This window comes from Microtus oregoni, unplaced genomic scaffold (assembly GCF_018167655.1).
Source record: "Microtus oregoni isolate MIOR12 unplaced genomic scaffold, Mior012 000035F_ref0000213, whole genome shotgun sequence".
Lineage (NCBI taxonomy): Eukaryota > Metazoa > Chordata > Mammalia > Rodentia > Cricetidae > Microtus > Microtus oregoni.
In genome coordinates, this window is record NW_024543094.1 from 5,281,270 (window position 1) to 5,306,796 (window position 25,527).

General features: G+C 41.8%; 1 protein-coding gene across 1 annotated transcript in view; it reads right to left on the reverse strand.

The window, feature by feature from the left end:
• The window catches only part of Ero1b (endoplasmic reticulum oxidoreductase 1 beta), a 40,686-nt gene extending 24,062 nt beyond the window's left edge, over positions 1–16,624 (reverse strand). The window contains exons 1-4 of the mRNA XM_041630657.1: positions 16,342–16,624; positions 6,462–6,581; positions 2,051–2,134; positions 450–491 (exon numbers count right to left, since the gene is read on the reverse strand). Coding sequence (XP_041486591.1) covers positions 450–491; positions 2,051–2,134; positions 6,462–6,581; positions 16,342–16,443 — 348 coding nt within the window. The 5' untranslated portion in view covers positions 16,444–16,624. The remainder of the gene's footprint in view (positions 1–449; positions 492–2,050; positions 2,135–6,461; positions 6,582–16,341) is intronic.
• Between the last annotated feature and the right edge of the window lie 8,903 nt (positions 16,625–25,527).

Here is a 25,527-nt window from a genome sequence, read left to right on the forward strand (position 1 = left end):
GCCACCACTGCCTGGCCTCTATGGCTAACTAGTTTGGCTAGCTCTGCACTCTGATATTCAGGCAAACTTTATTTATTAAAGCACAAATAAAATATCACAATTCATTTTTAAAAAGCACAAAGAATACCTTAACATCATTTCCAAGTACTTGGCTCAAAATATCTTGGCAATAATTTTCTTTATACAATGTAATCTGAATCTAACTGAAACAGAAGACCAAAAATAGCTACTAGTGTTTTTGCTGCAGTTACAGTTAGAGTTTTTCTATCTAGAGATTCTGCAAACAGATGTAATTTCAAAAGAAGCTAGGCATGCATGGCCCCAGCACTTGATTCAAAAGTTAATGATTTGAATTCTGAGGTCTAGTGGCTCCATTCTTAGCTAAATTCATGGCTCTCTACTGCCCCCCCCCCCCATCCAGAAATTTTCAAGGTAGAAAAGTAACTTACCTTATTTGAACGCCCAGCTTTAATTCCAACTGGAATTTTACTCTTAAAAGAAAAATAGTAACATTACTTAGAAGACAATCAGAAGGGATGGCTGCTATGGAGGGAAAGAAGGGGAACAAAAAGAAACTGATCTACTTTGTTTCCTATGTTTGACTTCTTTTTCTTTCTTTTTTTTTTTTTTTGATTTTTCGAGACAGGGTTTCTCCATAGCTTTTTGGTTCCTGTCCTGGAACTAGCTCTTGTAGACCAGGTTGGCCTCGAACTCACAGAGATCTGCCTGCCTCTGCCTCCCAAGTGCTGGGATTAAAGGCGTGCGCCACCACCGCCCGGCTATGTTTGACTTCTCTATTTAAAAAATTATACTTTATGTGTTTAAGTGTTTTGCAGCGTAGATGCATGAACACCATGTGCATGCCTACTGTCCGTGGCAGCCAGAGAGGACAGACACTGATCCCCTGGAACTGTAGTCATGGATAGCTCTGAGCTACCATGTGAGAGCTGGTAACTAAAGCCAGGACCTGTGTAAGAGCAGCAAATGCTCTTAACCCCCGAAACATCTCTCCAGCGCAAGCATGTGGTCAGCTAATGATATGTGACGAATGCCATCAAAATGAGGCTCAGAATGGTATCAATATCCTGATTTAGTTCATTCTGCTAACGTTATATACAAAAAAGTATTGCTTCTAAGGAATACAGTAGTATTTAGAGCATCCAGACAAAAAGGACCAGTATGCAGCATGCTCAGACGGTTCGGGGAGTACAGCAAACAAGGGACCATGTGCATCCAGGGGATCTTTCCTGCACGTCTAAGATCACTTTCCATGAACATCTTATCTTGTTGGAAAAGAAGATAATTTTGCAAGAATCTTCCATTTAAGATGACAGTGGTCCAGACGCTCTTTCAAAAAACGATTTTCAATGCCCACAAACTAGCCTGATTTGGTAAGAAAAGAACTGAAAATTTAAATTATAGCTTAAAACTAATTGTTATTGAGGGAGAATCATTTTAAGTTAATTATGTTATATGTCAAAACTGAAGTATCAGAACTTGGGGTGTATCTCAGTGGTACCTGCCTAGTATGTGTGAGAATGTAGGTTCCTGTTGTGTGTGTGTGTGTGTGTCTCAGACAAACCCCACCCACATATCCCTAAAACGTAACATTATCTTGGTAGGAAAGACAATGTTTATGTTTTATTTATATGGTAGTAAACATATTTTTAAAGGTTAAAAGAAAAAGCAATGAAACTTTACTCTAGGCTGGACTTTCTCACTTCATGCACTGAAATCCCCATTTTAAATGTGACATTTAAGGTCATGAACTTCTCTTTTTGCCTCTCAAGATCAATGAAGCCCACTGCAGGTCTAATGCTAGAAATCCTTAGGTCTCCCTCCCATTTTAGAATCAAGACTTACGTCCACACCCCATCACCAACACCACTGGACACAAGAATCCCTCAACTCATCTTTCAAGGAGTCTAGTCATACAAGCTGAAAGCCTATGAAGTCTGCCGGTAAGTCCAAACACAAGGATACAGGATTGTGATATTTTTAAAGCCCACGAGGAAGTCCCCCTCCATTATTATACTCTTAATTACTGTACCTCTGGACAGGGCTCCACATGACAATCTTTTATTGAGCAGTGGCCATCTTCTGCCCAGAAAGGACATGGTCGCTTCAGATTAACCTTGAGGAAAGACAAATCAACATTAGCAATTGGGTATGATAATTACAGAATGTTTGCCAGTGTCACTATGGTGACATGGTAGCGATGAGGAGAGGAGCTTCTTGACCCTGTGGCGCATACACAGCTCACATATTAAATGACTGCAGCTTTGCAGGTACCTGGGTGGCATGTTAACTTCTAAAACAAAACGACTATGGGTTCTCTGACACTGGAGCAGAGGAGCAGCTCGAATTCACTGCTCATCTGAAGTACAGTTGTCACTGGGCAGCATTTTAGAATGACCTTAACATTCTCCAAATACCTGCGGTCACCTTAGCATCGGGGTTCCCACACCCCCTTAGTCAGTGTGTACTGAGCACTGGCTATTGGTCAGACACCAGGTTAGGCTCAAGGCAAAAGAGAGCTTTCTCTTCCTAGGACTTATAATATCCTGAAGAAAAGAGAAATCAAATAATCGCACATTGTAGTACATGTTTCAAAGGAAAACCCAGAGTTCTGTAGTCGTGCTGCTGATGGATGGAGCCTCTGAAGCAGTCGTACGTTAGGAGAATGAAAGGTGGTGGGCATGTGTATTTGGCTACAGCAGTGCAGAGCTTTGTGGTGCTAAGAATGAAGAACCACCAGTTCCACCATTTTTAGTGGGTAAAGAATGGACCAAAAGGACGGAGGTCAAAAGGTAAATACCGATTTCCAAATTCTTCATACAACAGGAAGCTGGTAATCCAACAGGACTTGCAGATGTTATTGCCCAAGCTAAAAATCAACATTGTCTGTTTCCTCTCTTGTTACTACTTTTTACCACCTTCACTTGCCTCTTGCCTAAGCTACCGCAATAGTTTTCCACCTTCTGCACACAGCAACAGTTACATCAAAACCAAGGCAGTCCCTACCAGTGTCTGCTCAGAACTTCATCTCCCTTGGAGCAAATCCAAGCCTGTAGCAGCTCTACAGGCCCTACTCTGTAACCTCTGGCATCTGCTTCTCCTTCCCTTATCTATTACACTACATTTCTGCTTGACATGCTGGGTTCCTGGAGTCCCAGGGCCTCTATACTGCCCATTCTCTATCTGCTTTGCTCCTACAGAGGGCTTTTTCTCCATCTTACTCAGGTCTCTCAACAGCAGCAGGCCTTGACTAGACCCTCTAAAGTAGTACTTAGAATGCAACCACCCCCAATATATTGCTGTATGGTTTCTGTTTGTTTATGTGTTTGTGTTTGTGCCATGTGTACATGCTCATGTTTTTAAAGCTGACCTACCTACCTCTCCAATCCTACTCCTCATTAGACCTGCTTCTGTGGTCTAATTCTTCAAATAAACTAAGCTTACTCCTGTGTCAGAACTCTTACATCTACTCATCAATTTCCTTGGGATGTTTTCTGCAGATCTCACCACTACTCACACTTTCACATTAGGAAGGTCTTTCTCAAATATCACATTAGCATAAACGCCATCCTTTCCTGACCATTTCATCAACGCAAGGTTACTTATCTCTATATCCCTTACCCTCCCCTGCTTCTCCACAGCACTCACCTTACGTCTGACATTACTGTCTATTTACTTATTGTTTGTCTCTCCAAGCAGAACAAAGCTTTGCCCTATTCACTGCTGTACCCACAGTGCTAAGACTAGAGGCTGTCTGTCACAAAGCCGTCAATATGACAATTGCCTAGCTGAAAAGGTGAGCGGCTCCATCTACCTCCTTGTTGACTGAATCCCAAGTCTGCATATGTGTTGAAATCAACCGTTATTTTTGCTTACTTAACTTTCCTTTTCTCTTCTTCTGTAACAGTCTTCTAATTCCCTTGACAAACAATCATTCCTCGTGTCTCTGAATGGCACTGTTACCCAAAGTATACTTTCTTCTTTTGGTAAAGGTATCACACATGACAACCTGGACTAATCATTTTCTCCTCCAGAAATTTGACTCTTGTATAAAGAACAAAAAATACGGGAAAACAGCTAATGTGGCCTGGAAGTCTGGAGCAGGGCCGATGGTACAGTTCAGCGGAACAGTGCCTGCCTGAATGTCTAGTGGCCAGAACCCTAGAACCACCACAGTTTTGGTGGTGTCCTAAAGATAATGCCACTAGAGTCTGCTCCACTTTCAGCTTCCCTGAAGTGCACTACTTCAGTTTGTCTTTCAATCTGTAAACTACTTAATTATTTTCTCTCTCAAACTTCTATTTTTTTTTTTTTTTTGATTTTTCGAGACAGGGTTTCTCCGTAGCTTTTGGTTCCTGTCCTGGAACTAGCTCTTGTAGACCGGGCGGTGGTGGTGCATGCCTTTAATCCCAGCACTCGGGAGGCAGAGGCAGGCGGATCTCTGTGAGTTCAAACTTCTATTTTTTAGTCAACACGAGTGCCCTACTTAGGATACTCGGGCCTATTATTTCTTCATTTTAAAAATGTGGATAACAAAATTTTCATATGAAGAGTAAACGAGATAGCCATTCATCCAAATACTCAATTCCTCAATGGGCCAGGCTTTGGATGGATACAAAACTAGAAGATGCGAACCCAAAGGGAGGTGTGAGTGAGGCTGTGACACCCACAATTTCTACTTATTAGACTGAACCGTATGAAACCGGTATGTTTAACCATTTCATATGATTTTTCTAATATTATGAAGGAAGCAGCTACACATACTGTCAGGGATTTCATGTTCAGAAAGCACCTGTCTTATTTGTATGAAAAAATGCCTAAAGATCAGCCACAGTGTAGGCATAGATTCACCAACTGTACAAGCTCTGTTAGGAGTGCAAAGGAGAAACATTCACTCCTTTCTGGATATTCTTGGTATTTGTGGGCAAAGGAATGGGTTTCCAAATCTGTAATTTTCTAATTTATCTTTTGGACACAACCTACAACTGCCAAAAGACTACATTTTTTAACCTCAAAAATATTTAAAGAGCTAAGATTCAGAATCAAGATAAAAAAGGAAACCATGTTTAAATTTTAGAACAAATTAAAATGAGAATTATATACCAACTAAATTCTGAGAACAAGAAGACCACAGTAAAGTCAGGCATAGCTTTAAAATGCAGTTGTAGCTGGGCGGTGGTAGTGCATGCCTTTAATCCTAGCATTTGGGAGACAAGGCAGGTGGATCTCTGTGACTGTGAGGCCAGCCTGCTCTACAGAGCAAGTGCCAGAAATATATATTTGTCAAGTATATTCTGTGAGCGCACATAGAGGAACAGGGGAGTGCATATGGTGGTCAAAGGACGTGCTGTACTTGAACCAAAAGGCCATCAAGAAGCCCACTGCTTTGTACAATGAATATACACTAAGAATTGTTTTTAATTCCATAGCCTACACCCTTGGTATTTTCTCCTTAAAAATGTATAACTACAACTGTTTCTTTGAGTTCTGATTGCTGACATAGTTAGAAGACTGCTATTGCTTTTCTGGTATTTCCAGAAGGGCTAGAGACTCATACTAGGTTAAAAACAGATTCTACAGAAATACGATGAGGGTGTATCTCCTTGTAACATCTATGGTTTGCAGCCTCCATGAAGCATGCCAGTGACAGTCTGTTACTCTGCACTGCTTACGACACTCCCCTTACACAAACACGATGCCCCACTGAAGCCTTGTTGGGGAATATTATTTTCAGGCGTGTGACTTTTGTTTACACTGCATCTGTTTAACTCTGTGAAGCTGTGTTACTGTGCCTGTCCTAATAAAGAGCTGACCGGCCATAGTGAGGTAGTAGCAAGGACAGGCAGGGCTGGCAGGCCGAGAGTATAAACAGAGGAGTGAAGAGCAAGAGAGAACAAGGAGAGGAGAACATCAGGGGCCAGCTACCCAGCAAACAGAGAGAGAAGTAAACAGAGTATACAGAATTAAGAAATATAAAAGCCCAGAGGCAAAAAGTTAATTTAAGTTAAGAAAAGCTGGCAAGAAACAAACCAAACTAAGGTTGGGCATTCATAACTAAGAATAAGCCTCTGTGTGATATTTATTTAGGAGCTGGATGGTGCCCCCCCCCCCAAAAAAAAAGCCAAAAGAGTGAAAAATTCATTCAACGAAGCCTGGATAGTTCGGTCCAGATCACAGAACCTATGCTCACAGAGGCTGACGAAGTCCATGTGGGCATTTGAAGCATCTGTAAAGGAGGAGTCTTCCATCTCAAAATCAAAACTGAAAGAAAAGTGAAGGGGGTGCAGATTCTTGGTATGTAATAAAATCATTTTTCCACTATGATGCTTTTATAAAATTTTATTTTTAAAAGATTTATTTTGAAAAACATAATAAAACAGTCACATTTGCAGACAACTACATAGAAATCTTTGGATTAACAGAATTAAAATTTTCCATCTTACCTTGTAATAACGAAAATAGTCTCGCTCTTGTAACTTTTTTAACTTGGGGAAGATTTTGTAGGTGTTGAAGTTATCAATGCTGTCAATGTCACACAAGCAATCATCCAGAACTCCAGTCACCTAGAATGTACAAATGTATCAACTACAAGATAGACAAATTACTAATGTTTATACCTTAATAAATCTATTATTCTAAAAAATTTATTCATTCAAGTTGACCAGTTTTACTGATTAAGGTTCATAACATTAGGGCCAATGGAAGGGTCTAGAGGGTAAAAATGTTTGCTGCCAAGTCTGACGACCTAAATTCAATCTCCCTCCATACGGTGGAAGGTGGGAACGGACTCCTGAAACTCTCCTGACTTCTGTATGTATCCCATGCCTCATGTATACTCTGCCCCAACAATACATGAAATAACTAGCTGTAAAAAATACTTTTAAGATTCATAACATTAGAGCAGTTACTTTTTAACTATGACAGTTGAATATAAAAAACAAAACCACAAAAACCAAGAAAATTACAAATCATCTACTTTGAAATACCCAACCTTTCAGGGCTCAAAACAGGAGATACTTCTCTGCCTAACCATCAATAAAAATGCAAGTAGCCACTGGATTCCAGACTAACCTAGAAGTCACAGCCTGTAATGCCACTGCTGAGACCACCTGCATCTTTCTTTTTGGCTGCCGTTTATGTGCTAGGCATGGTGGTAAGAGCTTTAGTGTGTCATCTCATTGACTCTTAAAAACTATCCTGCAAATAAGGTATTATGACCCTCATTGTAAGGAATTACAGTTTAACAAGCTTACAATTGTTTACATACCCATGGAACTTAACTACCAATCTATTAGGCTTTAAAGTCTGTTCTTCCTCACCACTCAGAGTACCCATGAAGCCAAAAAGAGAAACAGGTATATAAGAGGTAAATTCTGAGTCCTAAAATTCCATAAGCCATTCTTCAATTTTATTAAAAATGATTCTCTATATGTAATCCCAGAAGAAACTTCCTAAGTAAAACACAGCATTCCCCAAAGTTATTTTATGGTTTCATGTACAGAATGTTCTGAAAAGTGTTAGGAATGGTGGAAAGTGTGCTAGTCTCCAGGGTTCAGGGACTGGGTAGGGTATAAGAGCTGGGATGGGAACAAGACAGTGTGGTGATACAAAGGAACAGACAGACGGCTCAGCAGGCAAAAACCCTCCCCAAAGCCTGATACCGGAGTTCAATCCCTGGATCCTACAGTGGAAAAAAAGAACCAGTTCCCAAAAATTGTCATCTGATGTCCGTATGTGTCCATACCTACATGTGGATTGTGCATGCATGCACATAAACACAAACACAAATGAGGACGGTAGAACAGGATAGATGCTTGAAGTGAGTGTCTACACCCACACACTGCATACATGCACACATGTGTGCACACACACAAAGATGTTAGGAACAGGATAGATACTTGAAGTTTACATCTACACCCATACATTTCATACATTCACGTACACGCACAAGTGTGCGCACATAAACACACATGAAATGATAATGATGAGGGGAGACAGGAACAGCATAGATGACCGAAGTGATTACCCTGATCCATATTTTCACTGTGGTGGTGAATGCATGGAACTGCAATGTAATAAAAATGTGAATACACACAAATAATGTACACAGAGTCCGGAAAATGCAAATCATTCTATCAATGGCAATGTCCTGTTTCTAACTCTGTAGTCTATCTTTACAAGATGTTACCTTTGTGATAACTTGGTAAAGGGAACATAGCACTTCTCTGTATTATTTCCTACAACTGCACAACAGCTTGCATCTCAGTTCAAGGTTTTAAGTAAAAACCAGAATGGGACTCTGTCTATTAAAAGTTCTATTCATAGCCAGGCAGTGGGGGCACAAGCCTTTAATCCCAGCACTCGAGAGGCAGTGGCAGGTGGATCTCTGTGAGTTCGGGGCTAGCCTGGTCTCCAGAGCGAGTTCCAGGACAGGTGCCAAAGCTAAACAGAGAAACCCTGTCTCGAAAATCAAAAACAAAAAGTTCCATTCATGAAGGCTTTGGATGGAAGGAGACACACAAGCAGTGAATGGAAGTAGAAGACCTAGCCAATTCTTTTTCTTTCCCAAAGTAGAACTGTCTCTTTCAACTCCCTCCCACATGGAGGCAGCAATGCTACCTTTACATGAAGAACAAGGCTGTCCAGCATTTGGGCTCTGGAAATTCGGCACTTAACACCCTAGAATCCTCTAACTCCAAATTTCACTGAACTTCTAGGTTCTCAAGTGACAGGTGTGTAGGGTGTGTGTGTGTGTGTGTGTGTGTGTGTATCTGCTTTTTAAAACACTTTTTCTAAGCCAGGTATTGGTGACTGTCTTAGTAAGGGTTTTGTTGCTGTGAAGAGACAACCATGACCATAGCAACTCTTATAAAGAAAAACATTTAATTGAGGCTGGCTTACATTTTCAGAGGTTTAGTCCATTATCATCAAGGCAGGCCGACATGGTGCAGCAGCAGGAGGAGAGATTATCACACTGGTTGTGGCTTGAGCATATATGAGACCTCAAAGCCTGCCTCCACAGTGACACACTTCCTCCAACAAGGTCACATCTATTCCAATAAGGTCACATCTACTAATAGTGCCACTCGCTATGGGCCAAGCATTCAGAGATATGAGTCTATGGGGGCCATACCTATTTAAACTACCACTGTCCCATATAACTCTATCCCAGCACCTGGGAGAAAAAGGAAGGTGGATCTCTGTGTTTAAGACCAGCCTGGTCTACAAAGTGAGTTCCAGGACAGCCAGGGTTACACAAAGAAAGACTGCCCCCCAAAAGAAAACAAACAAAAAACCCTTTAAGTAGTAACTGTTCTTTCTTAGTTATTTTTGTTTGTTTGTTTTTTGAAACTGAAAACTTTTGGTTTGTAAACCATCATATTTTCTTTAAATGTTTTCAGGGGCTGGAAAGATAGCTCAGTCAGCAAAATGCCTGCCACACAAGCATAAACGTCTAAATTCAGATCCCCAATATATCATAATAAGCTAGGGAGACAGCACTAGGGAGGCAAAGACTGTGGAGCCCTGGGGCTTGCTGGTCAGCCAGTCTCACTGAATTGATGAGCTCCAGCTTCATCAAGACTATCTCAAAATATAAGGTAGAGAGAGATTGATGGCACCTGATGTCAACTTCTAGCCTCCACATGCATGTATGCACACACACGCCATTTTCATTATAAGAAGGATAAATTGCTGTTAATACATATCTGTAACTTTTAAAGACTACTCAGATAAAACCTATGTCACCAAAATTTTGAAATGTAGATGTGAATATTGCCTGTATCCTTGAAGTTCCTTCTCAATTACATCTACCTAAGAGGTTAAAATCAAGCTTACTGTTGTGATCTATTTTTTTTTGTAATGCATCCATAAATAATTCCCATGTTCATAACATTAGTATCATTTCCTCTCAATTCTTCTGCAAGGTGCTGCTTTTGCTAACATTTTTACTTTGGCATTATCTATGAGAGTGAGTTTTACTTGTAGCTAGCTCGTTCACCTTTCCTGTTGTAAATGCTGTATAGTATGAAGACCAACAGCTTATCTATTCTATTTTGCTCCATGCAGAAGGAAGAACAGCCAGGGGTATGTAAGTCCTGATTCCTAAGATTCAAGTTCACAAATATAATCTTTTTGTTGTTGATTTTATTATTTTATTTTGTTTTTTGAAGCATGGTTTCTCCGTGTAGCCCTGGTTGCCCTGGAACTTGCTCTGTAGACCAGGTTGGCCTCGAACTCAAGAGATTCACCTGCTTCTGCCTTCTGAGTGTTGGGATTGAAGGTGTGTGCTACCGCTACCCAGTTCACAAACTTAATCTTAAGAGAATATTGATTTATAAAACAAGAGTCTTTAAAGATGTGATCAGGGACAGGTAAGATAGCTCAGTGGGTTAAAGATGCTTGCCAGGCAAACATGGTTACTTGAGTTTGATTCCTGGAATCCATGTAAAGTTGGAAACAAAGAACCAACTTCTCTGATCTCTACATGCATGTTGTGGCAAGCAGGTATACACATGTGTGCACACAGACACAGAAAATTAAAAAAGGAAAATTTAAAGATATGATTAAGATCTTAAGGCATGAAGATTATACTAGATTACTAAAGGGAAACAATAGTTAGCAGAATCAGGAGGAGGCAGGAGAAATGAGAAGAGGATACAATACTGACATTGAAGATACAGGAAGAAGTCACAAGCCAGAGATAAAGATGCCTTTAGAAGCTTGACAGAAGTACAAACAGTTCCCAGCTACACCCTCCAGGACTCTCACCTTGTTGATGTCATAATTTTATCACTGTAAAATTCATTTTCAAATTTTTGGCTCCCAAAACTATAAGATTAAAAAATTATATTGTTTTTAGTGAATAAATTGTAGAGATTTGTTAAAGCAGCAAACAGGAAACAAATGTATTCCATATTGATTATAAATTTGACTAAAGAGCAAAGGTACACAAATATCTTTGTACATATATCTTCGGATACATGTGCAAGAGTTTCTCAAGGTGTTAATCTTGGGTGTAAAAGTATATGTTCAGATTTACAGGGGAACAGCAGGCTGACTTCCAAAGTTTTTATATCAAGTTAGTATCTCACCACCGATGATCAGGAGCTAATGTTGAGACATGCCCTCCTGAATACTTAATATTAATCTATGATTTAAATTTTACCAATCAAGAAACCACACAGAGGTATGAGGGAGTAGTGGATTTTTGTCCTAATGTACTACATTCATTGCTTTCTGATTCTGAAGTTTGAGATGCTTGACATCCAGATGTAAATGCTGGCAAATAAAAAAAAATTGGATATGGTGATCTAGAACTGAGATTTCTTGTCTTCAAACATAAACCTGAAACTAAGGTACAGATGGGTTTTCAAAACTAAGCATCAAGGTAAGATAAACAAGATACAAACCCTGAAACTCTAGGGCAGAGTGTTCTAATGATGGACCAGTTCACTACAGATGAAGTCACCAGGAGCATTAGCAAGAAATAAGTACTTAAAAGAGTTAGAGTTGAGCTGTGAAAAAAAAAATATTCTGCTGATAGGTAAAACCTGAGGTTTCACAACTAATGTATTGACAATAAAGACACGGCAAGCTTGACAAGAGAGAGCAGTTTCAGGGTAGCAGCAGAGGAGTTTGACTATAAGGAATAAGCTAAATAAAACAGGAAGAATAAAGTTAGGCTAAACAGAACGGGAGAAAATGAAACAACTCGAGAATTTTTCTAGCTATAGAATTTAAAAAAGGAGGAAGGGGTAGCTCAATCAGTAATGTGCTTGATGAGGACCAGAGTTCAATCCCCAGAACACGAGATCATAGGATGACAGTAAGCAGCACCCATTAGGGGAAGGAAAAATTAAAGACCTAGGGAAAAAGAAGACATGAAGGGACCCATTCCCTTGAGTGGGAAAGAAGAAATGGCCCCTAATAGAAGAGCACACGTGACTCATCCGCGCTTGTAACCAACAATCACACAGCTGGCAGACACCAGTTAAAAGTCGATTACTCTATAGCAAGTTCTCCTTTGTTAGTAATGAAGCTGACGGGGCAGAAGAGCAGATGATGAAGGATTAAGCTGAAAAATCTGTAATTTAAATTTCTTCAGCTGGGTGTAATCAGCTATTTAATTCATCCTTTGAGTTTCAAATTTTACTTTTTTTTTTTTTTTTTTTTTTTTTTTTGGTTTTTCGAGACAGGGTTTCTCTGTGGCTTTGGCTCCTGTCCTGGAACTAGCTCTGTAGACCAGGCTGGTCTCGAACTCACAGAGATCCGCCTGCCTCTGTCCGAGGCAGCTCAGGCTAAGAAGGAACCAGCTACCTAACTGATACTAACCTTGAGCCTGCTTCCTACCTCTTGAGAGAGATTACAGGTACACACCACTACATTTGGCTTAAATTTTACTTTGAAAACTTCAATTTCATTATTTTTGATATTCTGGTCATTCTTTTAGATCTGTTTTTTCATACTTCTATGTGATATTTTTATTTAAATACATTAAAACTGATAGTAAGGCCGGGCCGTGGTGGCGCACGCCTTTAATCCCAGCACTCGGGAGGCAGAGGCAGGCGGATCTCTGTGAGTTTGAGAGCTCAGAAAAACCCTGTCTCGAAAAACCAAAAAAAAAAAAAAAAAAAAAAAACTGATAGTAAGTTACTTACAAAAAAATATCAGAACCTAAAGTCATTTACTGTCTCTGGTGTTTCTACTATAGATATTCCTCAACTTCCTATGAGAAATCTTCCCTAATAAGCCCACTAAAACAAAAAATATCAAATGGAAACTCAGTTAAGACACACAACCTGCCATACATCATCGCACAGAAACACAGGGCACAATTTGGGGTATACAAGTCGTCTGCCCTTGTGTTTGCCTAGCTGATCAAGACTGTGGCTCTCTGTCCCTACCCAGCACTGAAAGTATGTAGCTAGTCAGAGAAGAAGAAAAAAATCAAAATATGAAATAGTTTCTACCAAGCAGATATGGCTTTCTAACATATGTAAAGTTAAGAAAACATATTGTAAATTCAAGCATCATAACACAGGGACTATCTGTATCAGATTCACGGTGCCCTCTTGCCTTGTGGTTTCGGTGATTACTTTTTTTGGCACACTGTTAGCTGTTTATTCTACTGAACACTATCTCTGAAAAAAATCTTAAAAAAGTCCTTGAGTTGAAAATACACTTCTCTAGGAGGAAGAGATATTTGCTTTTTCTGAGAACTTGGGGGACTTGAACCTGGGCTTGCCGTGAATTCAACTTCTAACCAAAGCTTATCCTAGCACACGCAAGTGGTACAACCTTTGCCTGAAAAGGCCTGTGAAGGCTGCTCACAGATTCTCAACTGAGTTTTCATCCCTTTCCTTTAATAAGTTTTTATTTTCCCCTTTACTCAAAATGGGACTCATTTCTCATTCACGCTTACACTAAGAATGTAGCTCTTAGGGTCCAGGATTTGTGTATGTGTGTGTGGGGGGGGGGGAGCTTAGGGAAGACACTAATGTTATTTCTTACCAATTCCACCCCCCTGCGAAGCTGTGAGACTAGAAGCTTGACCTCTGGGGGTTAAAAGACACCCTGAGGTAATGGGAGTTAGACACTATGAGTCCCACGTTTCTGACTTCCATTTGGTGGGGAGCTCTGTGTTTCTTGATTTCATGCCACCGCAGATGGGCATTTTAAAGGATTTCAAACATATCTGACTGAAATATCCTTTTACAGGAAAACCGTATGTAACATGCCATGAATCATATTTGCATTTCATTCATAAGAAAATGGGGCATGAAATATACAAATGAACATCCTTTCACATGGTCAAGAATATTTTCCTGCTTTCAATATAGAAGGCAAAGTACTCATTTCCTTAAATGACTTTGATTTCTTGAGAACAGAGGTGTTTTTCAAGAGTTCTAATTTCTTCCTATTATCTTTATGGGTTTTTCTTTTTTTTTTTTCCTTACCAAGTTTAGGATGCATGAGAAGTTTTTTTAAAAAAAAAAAAAAGAAAGTCTTAGTTCCACTTTCTGATTTTCTGGTCACTGCGTCTCTATACTCTGAAGCAAGTATGCCAATTACTACTGTGTAGAGCAGAAGTGGCTCCATCAGGGCCCCAGCTTATGTCACTTAACAAGTCAATTAAGCTCTCTGAAATTCACTTACCATCACAGCCTTAACCAAATAAAATGTAATATATAATTAAGCATGTTACATTTAAATGTTATTAAAAACTATATACTAAATGTTATTAAAAACTATATACCAAACCACTGAAAACAAAATATACATACACTTTTGTAGACTTTTTAGCACAGTGATACATTGAAATGCACTAATATTTAACTGTTGAGCTATATATATTCATCTCGATATAAGGAAATAGAATTACAGGTGCATTATAAACCACTAATAAGTATGATTATTGGTAGCTGGAGAAACCTTAAGTGAAGCTTCTAGACTGGTGATAAAATACATAAATACAAATTAAAATATGACATATTAAGCAAGAAAATGAGAAATCAGACTTTATAAAAACATCTAAATGTAAGGTCCACTCAAACCGGATAAACTAGTAACTAGAAAATAATTTTGCTATTGATGGCCTGGGAAATTTATTTTTGCTAAGTCTAGTAAATACATCCAGAATTCTATCATAGTGTTTTCCAAACCAGGCTAAGATGTAGTGGAAAAACCAACTTCATTACAGACACTCGCAAGGCTTGTTTAAAATGCTTATTCCTTGCTCAGTTCCAGATGGACTCAGAATATATCGAAGGGGGTCAGAGAATCTCCACATTTAACAAAGAGTTTCTTTTCCTTTCCCTTCCTTCCTTTATTCTGGTTGGTTCGGTGTTTAGTTTTTTGAGAGTGGGTCTTTCTATGCAGTCCTGGTTAGCCTGGAACTTGAATGAAGACCAAGCTAGTGACCAACCTGTGGCACTCCTGGTTTTTTTTTTCCTCCTGAGTGCTAGGACTACAGGTGTGCACCACTGTTCCCAGCTGTTGCTTCTTTTTAAAATCAACTTATCCATTTAAAGAACACTCATATGGACACAAACAGAATATTCAAGCATTTTAGGAATTAGTGCTCAGCATTTTAACACCAAGAACAAAGTTAGAAAAACATGTTTACATGGTTACCCTCATAGTTACCATTATTATTATTATTTTAGCAATGAGCGTTAATTGCTTCAAACTACATGCCCCTCATTACTAGGCCATCTGAGACACTTGTTTTGATTCAGTTTTGGCTCTCTGAGCTAACACTTTGCAGCAGGTGCAGACTAGATGCAGCAGCATCTGGCAACCTATTCAAATCTTACTTTAAAAAGCAACAAACCCACCTCTCTTCAAGGCAAGAGACTGAGATCAGCTAACCCTGGACTTTCTAGGGCCAGCTGGCCTAGGTCTGAAAAAGCATGGGATAAATCCGGACTAGCTGAACATAGCGGACAATGAGGAATACTGAGAACTCAAGAACAATCGCACTGGGTTTTTGATCCTACTGCACGTACTGGCTTTGGGGGAGCCTAGGCAGTTTGGATGCTCACCTTACGAGACCTGGATAGAGGTGGGCGGTCCTTGGGCTCCCCACAGGTCAGGGAACCCTGATTGCTCTTTGAGCAGATGAGGGAGGGGGACTTGATCGGGGGAGGGGGAGGGAAATGGGAAGCGGTTGCGGGGAGGAGGCAGAAATCCTTAATAAATAATAAAAAAAAAAGAGACTGAGATCAGCTAACCCTGGACTTTCTAGCATATAGAGAACTCTACACTTCATCGAGGCAACCCTAAAGTCCAACGGACTCTCCAGGGAACAAGCCTTTCTACGAGGGGCCCACAGTCAGGGCCCAGACCCTCCAGTGTCCTTAAGTGGGCTCACCTGGCAACGCCACTTTGCATACATAGGACAGGTGGGCAATAATAAGGCGGGTAAAGGCTGGCACTCTCTAGTACACAAGTTCAAGGAAGTGAAGATCAGTCCCCCTCTCCCCCCTCTAGTCCTCTCAGGAAAAGGCTGGAGAGCCTCCCTGTCATCTCCAGAGGAAAAGGTGCCCCCCACCACCCCGCCTCTTGCTCAAGACACCGAGGTTTTCCTCCCCGTCACCATCACAACGATAAAGCCGCTAGCGCTTACTGGCCGTCACCATCTTCCTCTTCCGTCTGCCTCCGCCACGCGTGTCGCGTCCCCGCGCCAGCCGCGCTTTATAGACGTTTCCCGCACTAGCCGGTGCGGTTCTCTCATTCCCAGACTGGCCACTCGTACCTCCCCCTCGGCTCCTCGGCGACGCCGGCGCGGCCCGTCCCCGGCCTCCCGCCTCTCCGGCTTACCTGGGTCTTGACGAGACTTGGGAGGAAGCTCAGGGTGACCAGCAATTGCACCGCGGCCGCCGCCCCCTGCCCGACGACGGCCCGGCGGAACCCCGGACTCATGGTGACCTCGGCCGCTCGGAGCTGGGGAACGGCGGGCCGCCGCAATGACGACGGCTGGAGGCAGTGCCCGGGAACCGGGAGCCTCCAAGACCCGAGGTCTGCGCGCCGGCCTCAGGATGGAAACACTCTACGGTCCCCAGCAGCAGCGACTGATGTACCAGCGCTGCGCGCCCCCGCTTCATCCCAGGAGGCCCCGCCCCCGGCGTCCTCAGTTGTGATCACGCCCTCTGTGCAAAGCCTTCTGGGAGTCGTAGTCCCGGCATCCCCACCCCCACCCACCCACTAACGCGCACCGGGAAGGCCTTGAAAATGGAGAACTACGGGCTGGGAGGTGCTCTGCCTCCCTGAGGCGGGGCTCTGCGTCGGCCAATGAGGCGGGACCACGAGGGCTCCAAAACACCCAAGAGCGGGCGGGAGAGCCAGTACTGTTTTAGGGGTTGGCGGTGGCAACTAAGCCTCTGTTTCATTGCTCTGGAAAACGAGGCTGGGGGGCCCTCAGGGCTTCCGGTATTGAGCCGGTTGTTCCTTGTCAACGCTTGTCCTTTTGGAGCCAAGACATTCTCAATAGGCAAGATCTTAACCTGCTGTCCCAAGAGCTTTCTTTGCCTCCTTTCTCACCTCTGCAGTCACCTAAAACCACCTGGCATCTTGTCAAAGTGGCTTCAGAACCTCCTTCATGTCACACGCCCCAGAAGTGAATGCCATTGCCTGGTGTCTCCCCTACTTCTCTACTAGCACCGGAAAATCTATAACGCACTTTAAAGCATGAAGAGAACACCAAACCCACACAGCGGAAAGGAAGAATCAGGATAAAGGCACAGAAAAACTAGAAGCGACGTGGGCTATTCTAAAATTACCACCTTCTAGTTAACAAGCATTGCAGCTCAGATGGAAAGGTACCCTGGCAGTCGGGAGCCAAGGAATACCACAAAGTCAGTCTCGTAGTCTTAATTACACCTCAAATATTGTCCTAGGACTATGTAAGGTTATGTACATAGGCTTCCTGTAGTGCCTAGCAAATAGGAAGTATTCGATAAATGGTAACCGCTAGCTTTGTCAATATCCCTGGGTTATAGGAAACACTTTAGGTAGCATGTATCAATTTGTCATTGTTGATGTAACAAATGACCAGAAATTTAGTGGGTGAAAACAAACAAATGTATTATCTTACATTCTGGAAGCTAAAAGTTCAAAATGAATCCACAGTACTGCATTTGTTTGGAGTATTCTAGAGAGAACCATATTTCCTTGCTTTTTGCACTAGAACTTTTTCTAGAACCACTTGCATCCTAGAGTCAGGACTTCACATAACACAGTGGCATAGCCTGCTTCCGTTGCCATGTGCTTTCTGACCTTATCTCTCTGGTTCCCCTGCAGATAAAGACCTATTGTGTGGGGCCCACCCAGACAATCCAGGCAATTTTTGTATCTCAAAATCTTTAATCATCGCATCTTCAAAGATTCTTTTGCCACCTCACATTTACAGGCTCCAGAGATTAGGGCAGGGACACTAATTAGTGGCTGCCCACGAATCAACCCAACCGTGCTTTATATCTTTCAGAGAGTATTCGTATACTGGATTCCTCTGGACCTACTGCGTAATCTGTAGGGTCAGCTAGACATGGAAGTTCAAGGACTCTTTGAAAAATGTGAGAACTTTCTAGACAATGGCAGCAGAGCAACAAACCAAGTGCAAGGCCCTGCAACTCCACAGTCTCCTCATGAAGCTAGCTAGTGCTCTTGGTCCTTTCCTCCTCCATTCTTTTGTCTCCACTCTGGATCAGGCCTTCTTTACTTACACAACCAACTTCCACTTGCTTCTCAAAGCTTCTTTTAGCTGGGTGGGTTGATGTAGATATGAATAATTTACATTGGTATGGATTTTAAGGTCAATTTTGTTATATGTATATGTATTTCTGATATTGATTAAGGTATTGTGGTTGTGTAGTTCATTTAAAATGTAATGTATAATTAGGAAATATAGGTTGCTAATGGATAATCATCGATGATAGTAAAGCTTGTAGTCATGTTAGTTAGATTTTCTAGATATATAGAGATATATTTCAGTTAGATAGGCATTCTTCATATCTTTCAAAGACTGCAGAATATGGCATTTTCAATGTTTTAATAACTTAGGGCTTTTCATGACAATGAGACATGTCTGCTCCTGGCAGCACCAATCTACTTCAAGAGGAAGATGGGCATCAAAGAGGCTCGTTATGGAGTTTGATAGCCATTTGGGCAAGAAACTAACTGCTCTTGCCTGGACTGATGCATAAACTGGACACAAAGAACCCGCAGAGAGAGGACTGCTGAACTTGCCTAAAGGTAAGATGGTCTTTCGGGGTTCTTGACTCATGAAAGAGTCTGCAAGACATTATGCAGGACACAGCAGAAAGTGACTGAACTGTATTTGGAATTTCCTGCTTGATGAAAATGTCTCTGGATACTATGGGCCTGAAGGCTGAAGATGGATGCCCCAACGGTACAAAAAAACTTTGGGTGACTGTCCAGGCAGCGAGATGTCTCTGTCATTTCTAGAGTTTTCTTATTTCTTGTTTACTTAGGTAATATTATATCCTTCTGGAGTCTTTGATGGAGTTGAAGACTGGTTACGTATAGTTTTCCTTAGTTATGATAAAAGATAAAGTAGATATAAATATTGTAACTATAATTCTTACTTGATAACTGTTTTGTTATATGTAATCTTACTATGTTAAAGTTAAAGCCTTTCTTTTTTGTTTAAACAGAAAAAGGGGAAATGATGGGGGGAGAGTCTTCTGTTTTGTGTTAATTTCATTGGTTAAATAAAGAGACTGCCTTGGCCCTTTAATAGGACATAAAATTAGGTAGGCAGAGTAAACAGAACAGAATGCTGGGAGAAAGAAGCTGAGTCAAGGAGTCACCATGATTCTCCCACTCCAGACAGACACAGGTTAAGATCTTTCCTGGTAAGCCAGCTCATGGAGCTACACAGATTATTAGAAATGGGTTAGATTGATATGTAAGAGCTAGCCAATAAGAAACTGGAACTAATGGGCCAGGCAGTGTTTAAAAGAATACAGTTTCCGTGTAATTATTTCAGGTAAAGCTAGCCATGCGGGCAGCTGGGTGGCAGGAAGTGGCCAGCTGCCCCTACTATTACAACAGTGGGTGGTGGTGCACACTTTTAATCCCAGCACTCAGGAGGCAGAGGCAAGCAGAGCTCTGTGAGTTTGAGGTCAGCCTGGTCTATAAGAGCTAGTTCCAGAACAACTCCAGAGCTACAGAGAAACCTTGTCTCAAAAAACAAAACAAAACAAAACAAACAAAAAAAAAGATAAAAAGCTGTCTTTTTCCATGCTTCTCATTTTTTGTGCTTTGGATATGCAGGGGGACTTTCCATGACCCCCTTTGTGCTTCATTTGGCCCTGGTAACATCATGGAACATGGCCATAAATTTTTTTTTAGTTAGAAACTGTACTATTTTATTATTTATTTTGGTAATTTGACACGGTGTTTCTATGTGTAGCCCTGACTGTTCTAGAACTTGCTCTGTAAACCAAAGTGGCCTCAAACTCAGAGATCCGCCTGCCTCTGCCTCTGGAATACTGGGATGAAAGGCGTGCACCACCACCGCCCAGTGTAAATTGCTCTATTTTAAAACCTCAGGTTTTTAATATCTGCTATCAAGGGCAGAAGCTACGACTATCATTCAGAGCACTTCAGGGTCTCTGTCACTGAAGAAACACTTGAGTAATCAATAAACGTTTGCAAAAATTATAATGGAGTCACATGGCACACAGTATTTGTCTTCCAGCTCAGAAACTTGACATTTTCCCCTCTTGGTGAGTAAAATCAGAAATGGGCGTTTTCCATGAGAAAGGAAGGTACCGCTGACCAGAGCTGTGATCTGTTTTCGTGTTTGTTGTAATAAGCAGTGTGAAGAGATTGTGAAGCACGAGCTGCTGCCACAGTTTTAGCCTTGCTGTTTACTTCTGCTTTCTTTTTTTTTTTTTTTTTCAGAATAGGAAAATTTATTACTGTGCTTCCATTGCCAGAATTTAAGATCTTGGTTTTTCCTTCTTGCCCTTGTCCAGGGCCAAAAGGGACATATTAGCTACTTTAACAGCCTTAAAGTAGACTCCAGGATTGGCCTTCAGGCTGTGCCCAAGAGGGCTTTCTTATATTGTTCATCAGGTCCGTCAGTGGCTGTGGAGCTTCCTGGCAGTCCGGAGACCACAGCACTTGCCCATTTTGCTGACACCACGGGCCCGAGAGAAAGTTACTTCTGCTTTTCTTAAAACCAACTACACTGCAACCAGCATTCGGGCAAGCGTTGCCTCTATGACGCCAACCTTGCTTCCTACCTATCATTCTCAGTTTCAAACTTCCCATCCTAATGATGGGGTTGGAAGTTGAAATAGGAAGGCCAAACCACATCCCTTTAATGGCAAGCTATAGGAAAAATTCAGATCCAACTAAATTTAAAAAGAAAAATAATAGTAAGTAGAAAAAAAATGACAACTCACGGGATTGAACAAGGCCTCACCACTTACAGCCCTGGAAGGGCAAGTCCATCAGGGTATAATTCGGAGACCAAGAGGGGTAGGGACTACTGGCTGGCCTTTTCCAGAACATGGCCATTGTACTGACTCACTGCTTCCAGTTACTTTTTGTCATTTTTCTCTCCCATTCAGATCCCTCAAGTTTAGCTAAGATAGGCCACACTGGCTGGTTTTGGGTGTCAACTTATCACAAGCTAGAGTCATCCGAGGAAGGAGCCTCAGTTGAGGATGTGCCTCCATGAGATCCAGCTGTCAGGCATTTTCTCAATTAGTGATCAGTCCATGGTGGGTGGTGCCATCCCTAGACTGCTTGCTGATCCTGGGTTCTGTAAGAAAGAGGCTGAGCAAGTCAGGGGAACCAAGCTAGTAAGCAGCTCTTCCCTGTGGCCTCTGCATCAGCTCCTGCCTTTGGGATCCTGTCCTGTTTGAGTTCCTGTCCTGACGTTCCCAATCTGAAAGTGTAAGCCAAATAAGCCCTTTTCTCCCCAACTTTCTTTTTGGTCATGGTGTTTCATTGCAGTAAATGAAACCCTAACTAAGACAGAAAGGAAGAGAAAAAAAAAATAAAGAGAAACAGAGAGCACAAAAATATTGACAAGCCCTCAGGATTACAAAGAATGGGAAGAGGCTAGGAACACAGATGCACAGCAAGACCCACTCTTCCATTGTTAACAGAGGGAAAGAGGCTGGACCCGCAGAAGCGATAGCTGCTTTCCTCAGGAAGCCATTCTATAACTGTGTGTGTCGTACAAATTCACCTCTTCCCCCCTGTGGTGGTAGAGATTGAACCTCGGGCCTCACAACTAGTCGAGTGCTCTACTGCTGAGCCGTATCCCCACTCTTCTTCATATTTTAATTTTTAAATAATTTTTATTTGTATTTACATGTACGTGTATGTGCCTACTTTTTGTGCACATTGTGCATGCCTGCAGAGGACAGAATAAAGTATCAGATCCCCCCGGAACTGGAATTACAGGAGATTATATAAAGATGCTTGGAACAGAGCTGGGGTCTTCCGTCGGAGCAGCAAGTGCTGATAACCACTGAGCCATCTCGCTGATTCCCTTACTTTTTTATTGCTAAGTTGCCTAAAGAGGCCATGGAATTTCAATTCTCCTGCCTCAAGCCTCCTGAGTAGCTAGAATCGCAGCCTGTGCCATCAGGTCTGGCTTTCAATTCACTTTTATTTACCTTGGCTTGTATTCACACACCCATTAAATCTTCTCAGATGTCCTGGTCTTCGGGTACACTGAAAAGTATACATCAGGATACTGGCCAGCCAAACGTAGCAATATTATGTTCTTGCAGATAATGTAATTCATTATTTACAAACCACCTGGCTTAGACAAGCCTAATTATCTGGAACTAAGCTGAAGGAAAATTATCTTTTTAAGTGGAAAAAATACATGAGCCTTCCAGATCAATTCTGGGAATGGTGAGGGCCAGCTTTGTCAATTAGTACAACTCCTTCAGGGCAAACAGTGATGATTTCTCATTGATGTGGTTGGGATAGATTACAGTTAATTCTGTGGGAGAATCAATCTTAGTACAGATGATGTATTACTTTTCTCATTGCAATAACCAAATACCCAACAAGAAGCAATGAGGGAAACAGGTTAGTCCATCATGGGGCTAGGGAAATCCACAGAAGCAGGGGGACAGGCTCTAATCTGTAGTAGTGGGAGCATGAGGCTGTGTGGTCATTTCTCAGTGGACTAGGAGACAAAGGAAACATCAGGCTATAAGATCCATTTTTCCCCTTGCATACCATGCGTGCGTGCGTGCACACACACACACACACACACACACACACACACCCCAGAAACTGATTTCCTCAAGCCAGGTCCCCTTCTAAAGGCCTCACAACCTCCCAAAACAATGCTACCATCTGACCAGGGATTCAAATAAAGGAACCTCTGGGGACATTTTATATCCAAATATGACAGGTGGTAAGCCATGATTTTATTTCCTGTAACTCTCAAGGGAGCGTAGACTAACTGAGCATGAATGACCCGAGTCTGTTTCACCATTTGGAACGGATCATGTGAATGGCACTTACCATCTCCCCAGCCCTTTGTTTTTGTTTGTTTCCTCTTGCTAGTTTCCCAGACAGGCCTTGCCATTTTGAGCCTCCTTCCTCTACCTTCTGAGGAGCTGGGATCACAGGCCTCTGCCACAAGGCCTGGTCTTCACATTTCCTCTTCATGGGAGACTAGGAGATGGCTTATTGGCTATGCAAGCACAAAGATTTGACTACTATCCACGACCTTCACCCAAATCTTATAATTTTATGGTCTGAGTTGGAGTCCGCTTTTCTCATGTATAGATTATAAAATTTTAGGCAAACCTATCTCGCACTATATTCTTTTTAAATCCCAATCCCTATGATGTCTATGATTGCTGATGAGTCGTGTTGTTCACCGTCTCATTTATTTTAGGACTTGCCAGGATGTAGGGCCCCTGAATGTTTCTTGTGGAGAACTGGGTAGTATGTGTATTTTGGAAAAGAATATCCCTGAAATTAGAAAGACAGTTTTTCATTAAGACATGAACAGCAGTATATTTGGAGAACAGAGAAGACTGGGAATAACAGACTGCCACACTGCTGGAATCTCATTGCCAGAAATGACTACTTTATAAAAGTTTTTTTTTTTTAAGTATGCGTATAGGTGTTTCGTCTGCATGTATGTCTGTGTACCACATGGGTGTGCAGGACTCAAGGAGACCAGAAGAGGGCATAAGATCCCCCCACCCCCCTCCGACCAGCGTTCAGACAGTCATGAGCAACCATGAGGGTGCTGGTAATTGGACCCAGATCCTCTGAAAGAGTTGCCAAAGCTCTCAGCATCTAAGTTTTAACAGTTTCCCTAAAGGAAAATAGGGTGCAGCCGCAGTGGTGTGTGTGTGGGGGGGGGGGGGTGGCTGACAAGAGACAATAAAAAAGAATGAGTCCTATCAAAATGTTTTAGACCCACATATGCAACTAAGACCTTGATAAAATTAGCTTTTGCTGTTGTTGTAGCCTCGAGGACTTTTTGAAATGTCTGTTGCTGCTGCTGCTGCTGCTGGTTTGTGTGTTTTAAGCAAAGCCTTACCTGCTACCTCAGGTGGATGACCATGATGTCACTGACAAAGTGACACTAAGTCTGCACATTTCCCAGTTGTCTTCAAGTGCGTGGTGTTTCTTTGATGGCTCTATGGCACGGAGAACGCCTGACTTCTAATGAAGAAAATCTGACTAATGGCTCTAAATAAAAGTCAAGGCAATTGAGTGGAAATTTGGTAACACCAGTCATTTTTTTTTCTCAATAGCAAGCTGAATTGTGATTAATGAACCTGCAAGGTGGCAATCTGATGTGTTTAAACAACTGTGTTGATAGTCCCAGCATGTCAACAAATGACCAGAGGGACAGATTTTTTTTTTTCTCTTTTCTTTCTTAATGGGATCGCCATCTGTGACTTATAAGGGACTTTTTTTGCTTGATGATCACATCTCTGAATTATAACTGAGGGGATTTCTTCTCCTTTTCTTTTGTAATGAATTGGAATTAAAGGTAATGAAAACCAAAGAGCTTGGCTGGCGGATGGCTCTGTATTAGCTATTCTTCCTTTAAAGTGTTCCTTGTGCTCCTTAGTATTTACCCAGCTGCAACATTCAAGTGTGTTTACTAAGTAGTATTAAAACTGATAGACTTGAGTCTGTTAAGAAGCTTTGCTATTCCCAGAGGGATTAACAGGTTTTATGCAATTTGGATAAAACCTTCTTTTGTAGAACAGATTCAGTTATGTTACTATGCTAAAAGGAAATATTTAATCTCTTATTTTCTTTGTAATACTGGGGGTTGACACTGGGATTTCAGCCATGATAGGCAACTGACCTGACACTGAGCTATACCCTGAGGCCTCTTTTGACTTTCTGTTTTGAGATGGTTTTTATTCAGTCGCTTAAGCTGGCCTTGAACCCATGCTGTAGCCCAGACTAGGCTTAAATCTGTGATCTTCCTTCTTCAGCCTTTCAAGTAGCTAGGATTACAGGCCTGTGCCACTAGGTTTATCTGTTATCTATGATTTGATGGGAGTGGGACAGTTAAGTAAATAAAAACGCTAGAATCATTTTCGTGCCAGCTTCCCCCTCTCACCTTGTGATAGTCAATGTTGTTAGGTCAGCAGCTGTAGAACCACCTAGGAGAGAAATCTCTGGGGATGCCCATAAGAGAGCTTCTCGATTGGGTTAACTAAGGTAGGAAAGCCAACCCTAACTACGGACAGCGTTCCTCCATGCGCTGGGCTTCTCAATAAAAGGAGAATGCAAGAATACCATCCTGTGTAGGCCCAGCTATGACAAGCTCAATAGAGGCCTGAGTCTCAGTAGTTTACCCTAAGGGAATACCTGGTTCCGAGAAAGACCACAAACTGAGACTACCCAGGTACCACCCAGGAACAGACTATCCAAAGGAAATTCCTAACGTTCCAACCATTGTAGATAGGATCACCTGCCAGCACACACTCTCCACTTTTTACCATGGCAACCCTAGAC